Source organism: Pyxicephalus adspersus, chromosome 6 (assembly GCF_032062135.1).
Source record: "Pyxicephalus adspersus chromosome 6, UCB_Pads_2.0, whole genome shotgun sequence".
NCBI classification, from domain to species: Eukaryota; Metazoa; Chordata; class Amphibia; order Anura; family Pyxicephalidae; genus Pyxicephalus; species Pyxicephalus adspersus.
In genome coordinates this window covers 104257853-104264858 of record NC_092863.1, presented here as the reverse complement: position 1 = coordinate 104264858, position 7006 = coordinate 104257853, and the positions used below count along the sequence as shown (strand labels likewise).

At 42.5% G+C, this 7006-nt stretch overlaps 1 protein-coding gene across 1 annotated transcript in view; it reads left to right on the top strand.

Annotated features, from left to right (window-relative positions):
- CIMIP2B (ciliary microtubule inner protein 2B) overlaps window positions 1-5832 on the top strand; it is a 10238-nt gene extending 4406 nt beyond the window's left edge. Inside the window, 5 exon segments of the mRNA XM_072413576.1 lie at window positions 443-681; window positions 1122-1297; window positions 2544-2682; window positions 4299-4520; window positions 5109-5832. Coding sequence (XP_072269677.1) covers window positions 443-681; window positions 1122-1297; window positions 2544-2682; window positions 4299-4520; window positions 5109-5197 — 865 coding nt within the window. The 3' untranslated portion in view covers window positions 5198-5832.
- Window positions 5833-7006: the final 1174 nt, after the last annotated feature.

The following is a 7006-nucleotide window of genomic DNA, read 5'->3' as shown; positions in this document are numbered from 1 at the left end:
ACACAGGTGATCAGTTTAGGAGAGATGTAAGTGGTGACACAGGTGAATTATGAAAAAGGGGTGCAGAGGGAACACAGGTGAATTTTGTAAAAGGGGTGACACAGGAGGTAATCAGTGTAAGAAGGGTGCAGGAGGGACACAGGTGGTAAAAAAAAAAAAGGAGGAATGTGGAGGTGACACAGGTGAGCAGCATAAGTATGCAGAGGGGACACGGGGGTCAAAATAAAAGGGATGCAGCGGACAGTATAAGAGAGGTGAGGAGGGGGGACACTAGTGATCAGCATAAGAGGGGATCAGGGGGGTCACAGGTGATCAGCTTAAGAGGGGATTATTAGTAGCTGCAGGGCTTTTGGTTGTCTGCCAATGGAGGCATCTACAGATAAGTAACATACATAAATATATGTGTGTGTGAATAATTTCCTACGCATTTCTTTACTTCAAGGTATGGTGGATTTTGCCCTCAGTACAAGTACAATCTTGGCAAAACCTATGGGAAGCTGACCGCAGAGTTGCTGACCAGCCCGGACATTCATCACTCAGGACAGCTGGTGCTGCAGTCCTGCCCATTCCCACCACCCCGAAACAACAGCCATATAGAAGGTCCTGAAGACATCACCAGGAGGAGAAGACCCCGCCTGGGGGACAAGAAACTCTCTTGGAGTATGATCCCAGGATACACTGGTAATGTGGCCCTTTGGGGCTTATTCTTGGCTTCCACATTGAGGGTCAATCAACGGAAGTGCATTGCTGTAAGCCATATGCATGTAATTAGCCGTATGACTTGGTGAAGGTGTGTTGGGTTAGGTAGTCCGTTCATTCCAGGGCACAATTTCACTTATCCTACATGCAACTATTTTTTGGTCATCTGTGCATCAGGGTGCATTGCAATTTAGGAACTGAAATCACTTCCCTCACCTGCTAAGAGGCTCCAATATGCTTTTGATCCTAGGATACACTGGTAATGGGGTATGACTAGATGATAAAGTCTGAGCAGGGAAAGGGGGGACATGTTATCCAATGGACAAGCCTGCCTGAGTGCCGAATGGGGCCAACTGAAGTTCATTTAAGAATGCTTAATGCTTTAATTCTCTGTTTTGACACCAGCACTGTTTTGTCCCCAGGTTTCATCCCCAGATCCCAGAAATTTTTTGCTAAGACATACGCTGAGACCACTCGGGATGCACTGACAGACTTCCAAAAGGATCAGTACCAACAGGAAGGCCAAAAGAACGAGCAGCTAATGGTTAGCAAGCTACAGAGCAGAGAACAACTGCCCCACACGGAGCAAGAAAGGCAGGTGAGGTACAATAGGTCTGGTGTCTGTACATGGCCAACCTGTGAACTGGAAATGTGCAGTTCTTTTTTATTTAAATATATAGAAAATGTACAGCATGTTCAAAAATACAATTTGCCAAGATTCCCAATCTTTGAAAAGCAGGTTCATCCAAGTAGTGAGTGGCGAGTATATGAGCTGGAAAATTGTGAGCCGTAGAAAGGGCCACGGCACAGTCCAAGAAGCCAAGCTCCTTGCAAGGGATGATGGGCTGTGTTGTGTACAACACTCAGGTTGTGGCCCTTGGACACCAGTACCAGAATGAGTAAAGAAAGCTATGAGGTCAATAGGCAACCTCAGGGCCAGTCAGGAACAAGATGGAGTAATCAACGAAACTGTAGGTGGTAACAGAGGAACATGAAGAATATTAGGAAGATGGAATATAAAGCTACAGGAAGTTTGGAGATCGCAAAGACACAAAGTTCAGCATTGAGTGTATTGACATATTGCTTTAAATGAAGCAAAGTTGTAAGTTGTAGTATGATGGCCTTCTGAAAATGTTAGGTGACCAGTCTCTGGCTTCCAGAATAACCAACTGAGAATAAGTAAGTTGTGTCAGAAGTCTTGATCTGTGTTCTTGGTTGCACAACAATGGCATTATCATTAGTAGTAATACCAGACCATTGGTATTTTCAGAAGATGAACTCAGCAAAGGCAAATTCTTCTATCCTAGATCCTTTTAAGGGCTTTTAAAAAAAGGAGCTTAAAGCCTACTGAATGCATTTACTTTGTGAATTGTTGTGCTCTTCAGGTTAGTGTATAGAAGCTAGGATTAAAGAGAACCTGCCAATATGTCCACTAAGGGAAAATCAACAAGTTCTCGCCATTGTCTCCACCATCACCCACCCACGGATAGATTCCCACCCTTGTCATCTGTCTAAGCCCCTGGAAATATTTGGTTTTCCCACTTATACGAGATCATAGTACTTCTGCCTCTCGTTCCCCTGGTGCTTAAACTATTGCCAAACCTAAACTTGAAAGTTTGAGAAGAAGGCCATACACCCCATGAGGCCTGTACAAGCTCTGCCATAGACTCATGTGAGTTTAGAGTCGTTCCACGGCATTTACAAACAGACGGTATCAGTTATTTTGGGTTGCCCAAGAGGACACGAATGTTTTGGACACCATTATGTTTTCTTCCTCATATGAAGATGATGATGATATCATTGCATGTCATAGTTTTATTTTACTAACTTCTGTGACTCTCCAGCTCATCACAGCCAAGTACCGAACTCCACTCCCTCCTCTGGCTAAGGAAGCAGCACCCTATGTCTCTCCCAATGCCTACCAGTTCCAGGTGTCTCCTTATTACATGGAGGATGATGATCCCCACAAGTACTTTATCTCAGGTGAGGCTTTAGACTATAGACATGCAATCAGAGTTGCAATAAAAAAGTAATTTGTGGTTGTTTTTAAAAAAAGTAAGAATTGCTGTACAGACAGAGCAGTATATTCAATGGAGGTGGGGGATGAGCAGAAGACACTGAGTCCATCCTGATCCCGAATTTAGTGGATCCCTAAACAACATTGGGGAACATCTGTACAGACATTAGATTTTCCTGCTTACCCTGAAGTCACATCTCCAAACGTATCTTGTAGTAAAGGAAATATAGAGGCTGACAAACCAAATATAGAGACTGAGACTCCAAAAGAGATCAGTAAAGCACAGAAGATTTCAACTGTATCAAATTTAATCAAAAGTATTCAATCGAATGGGAGTGGTTGGAAACCATTTGGTGCATCAAGCTGTGCTCACATTGTGATTGCAGTGGTTTGTTCCATGGTTCCTAGACACCAAATGTAGCTTCTGTATGCTCTTGAGTTTGACTTGAATGGGACACTTTGTATCAACAATAAGCAGCCATTAAACTCAAAGGATTAGAGATTGCCCATAAAACTATAAAGTGCGGTTTACTGCAACTCAACTTCACAACACAGTACATTGTGTAAAATGCTGGAGCTGATTCTAAAAACATTTTCCATATAATCAGTTGAATATGGGTGTCCAGAAGGATCTAACCTCAATGTAAGGTCTGGGGCCAATGCCTAACCATTCCCTAATCTAACTCCATAGACAAGCCCCTGCTCAGCCTCGGTGCCGTCCCTGCACTCAGTTGCCCCCAGGTACACAAAGAATCATCTCTGGGGTACAAGAATTGGCAAATGGCCAGTAGATCTGCAAGGCAGACAGGTCCACAGTGATGGCAAGAATAGAATCCAAATCGCTAGGTAAGGCCAGGTCAGAAAACAGAGCCAAGGCCGTATGTGGAAAAGTTACAAATCAGGGGAGGTATCCAAAGGGTCGAATAAATCTCAAGGTCAGAATACAGGCAGAGGTAGGTCCAGGGGGGCAAACAGGTGGAAAGTCTGACAAAGCAAGAGTCAGTAGCATGTATCAATCAATAATGCACCCACAGCAGGACTGGAACTGACCACTACCATGGGCAATAAGCATCTGGTCTGAGCTGGACTAAATACGGAGATGTGATGGATTGGTTGGGTGCGGGTTGCAGAGTGAATGCTTTATCAATTTACAGGTGAGGTCAATCAGCGTCTATATCTCCCAGATCCCAGTGCTCAGAAATAGCAGGCAGCAGCAAGGAAAAGCCAGATAGCTGCAGGAGAACTGCAGGTAATAGCAAAGTTGTAAAACTCAGGAGTGCACAGGTCCTCTGGCATAGCACAATAACTTGTATTTCATTTTGAGGATAATTTCTAATCACCTCTTGTTCTTGGGAAAACCCCAAAACTTTAGATTTCCCCTTACTATATTTCCAAATGGCAAAGGTCACCAGTACAAAACAAGAATAGGAGAACAAAAGGCAATTAAAACTTGATAGAGGGTAACTCTATAATCTCCATAATAAAATTCAAATCTATTATCAGACTTATTTGCATTCATATTTAGGAATGTTGGATTCAGAGAAAAGTGATACCAAAAAAATTCTATAACTTTTTCCCACAGGTTACACGGGTTACGTTCCTCGGTCTCGCTTCCTGATTGGCACCGGCTATCCCATCACCACCAATTGAGCCCTGCAAGAATTTGGTGACTTGACCCTGAAGAAGAGGGTGAAAGTGGGAGGCCAGTCCGAGCCGCGGCTAGGGGTCAAGAAGCAATCGGATCAGGGTCACATCTACTTGGAAGAACTGGGCTTACTGCCCCGTTACACAGGATACGTGCCAGGTAAGGGTAATACATGGGGCAATCCAATAACACATACTGGCTAGTGATGTAAGAAGCAGGAGGTCATTTTTTTAAACTATGAATATAGCTTAATAATAAAAGGTTTTTACTCCTTTTCCTCCTATTTGGCTAAAGGTGAAAAAACCTACCTATCTAAATATTCTGCACTATTATACCATCATTGGCCACCATGGATGAACGTCCTAATCATCTCTTCTTTTTCCTCTTGTTTAACAGACCCGTAAATAGTTTATATCCCTTGCGGAGAATTGCATATTTTTAATGCTTGTGGCTACAATTCTTGCTTTGTATTTTCATTTGTAGCCACCCTATTGTGTTGTAGAGAGCTGAGACTACCAGTGTAACAGCACCATCGGTAAAGCAAGGAATCATGGGATATGGAGTTTTCTGCTGACATTGCTACCTTCTAGCTAACAGTAACATGATCGAGAACCGGAGACAAGATAAACATACTTGGGCAGATAGGGATTATGTAATGGGGGTTTACAATCTAACTATATAAATGGTAGAAAAAAAAATGATCTATTATGTAAACTAATGATGACTGATTTCTCTTTCACCCTACAGGTTACAAGTACCAGTATGGACACACTTATGGTCACCTTACCCAGAATGCACTGGGTCAGAGCACCCTACAGAAGCAGGTGGTAAATTAGAAGAAGGAAGAATAGCAAACAATACTGTGGCCAATGTGACAATCACTGACTGAAGGGTCAGGTTACTCAACCACATATCCTAGCGAGAATAATAAGCCAATGGCTTCTTGTATTTCTTGGGAACAAAGCAAGAATCTTTTACCTCGTCCCCATGGAGCATTTGAGAATCCAAGCCTAAGAGTCTCTCTTTTCCTGCTGCAAGCATCATGTAAAATAAATGCACGTTCCTAAGGGTGGCATGATTGCAATGGAGGTAGGAGGCTGGGGGCGGCACTGGGAACCCAAGTGCTTAAATCTCAACAGTAAATTCCTGGAAGGTACGAGAAGCCATTTTTAGGGTGGACCTGTTATATTTTCAGAAATTTTAATTTACATTTACCATATGGTTGGGATTTTGACCTTTCTGTTTCATTGGCACACAAAACTATATATTTCCTCCCCAACGCAAGATAAAATGCGTGTGAGAAGCCTCCAGTTGCAGGTGCCATCCTTTGACACATCTGAATCTCTTATCACTGTGACAACCACTGCAATGCTACTAAATCTGGTGCAATAGATTGACAATAATCATTATCATTACTGAAAGTAACAAAAAATAAAACAATCACTGTGTATTTGTAATAAATGTGTGTGCAATCTAACCAGACAAGAGTATTTTTTAGAGGTTCAAATCTGAGCTACACTTTATTCTCCCAGGTGCTCTGGCTGCAATACTCACAATAAAGCTGGACATGAAATCTGCAATAACTCCTTTCTGCCACAAGATGTCCTCAGTCTTCCATTGCCCACTCTGGGCAATAGCACTGATTGATAGGCAGTGGCTATGAAAAGAAGAGTTGCAGATGTTTTGATTGAAACCAGGCCCATTACACTAGAGATCCAGTAGGGTTCCCCCTTGTGACCACTGTCTGGTTGCTTACTGTTGTACACAGCTGGCTTCCTCTTTTTGGCACTACATTAGATGATGCCATGAGAGTCCCCCAAAGAAAGACCATAGTAGAAGATCTCCTCTGCGGTTGCATTGTAGCTAGAAGACCATCAGCAACAATGTAGGCTGGCTGCAAAAGTGGGGACAGGTGCACACTGTGCATTGGGGCCTTTAGGTCCGTGATTATTCCGCCATTGATAAAATTTTTATTATTTGTTGTATTTATTATAAAAAATACTAAACAAACAAACAAATAAAACCAACTTAAGCAACAGATCTTCAGTTAACAAAGACCAGCTATCCAAACAATATCGAATAAACCCAACACACTTCGCGGATGAAATCGCCAGCGTATACATTAGCATAAAATAGGTGTCAGTGGCATTAGGTTCAGGCTTTTTCAAATCAACAACTTTGTGCTTTACCCCAAACAGTGGCAAAGGATTGAATCACTGAACAAATGCCAAATTGTAAGGAAAGATCTTCCCCAGGCGTGTGTCCTGATACTGCATCCGTGTACATAGAATAGTAACAGAATAGTAATAGTAGTGTGCACGATGCAGATGATTTGAAACGGCATGAACCTAATACTGCTGACGCCTATTTTATGTTTCTGTATACTTTGGCTTACACTGAAACTATATCAAGGCTTTTGGTATTACACTATTTTCTATCTATCCCCTGAAGAAGCCATTTCATCCGCGAAACATGTTGGGCCAGAGTGTCACATTTATTTGTGAATTTATAAAAAGGATTGCTGCATCTCCCAGTACAGCTTGGAGAGCAGGAAGAAGATACCAGGACAAGGGTTTTTACACAAGGAGAGCTGAACAGGGTCGTATAAGAGGTACTAACCAGCAACAGGACCAGAATCAGAATCA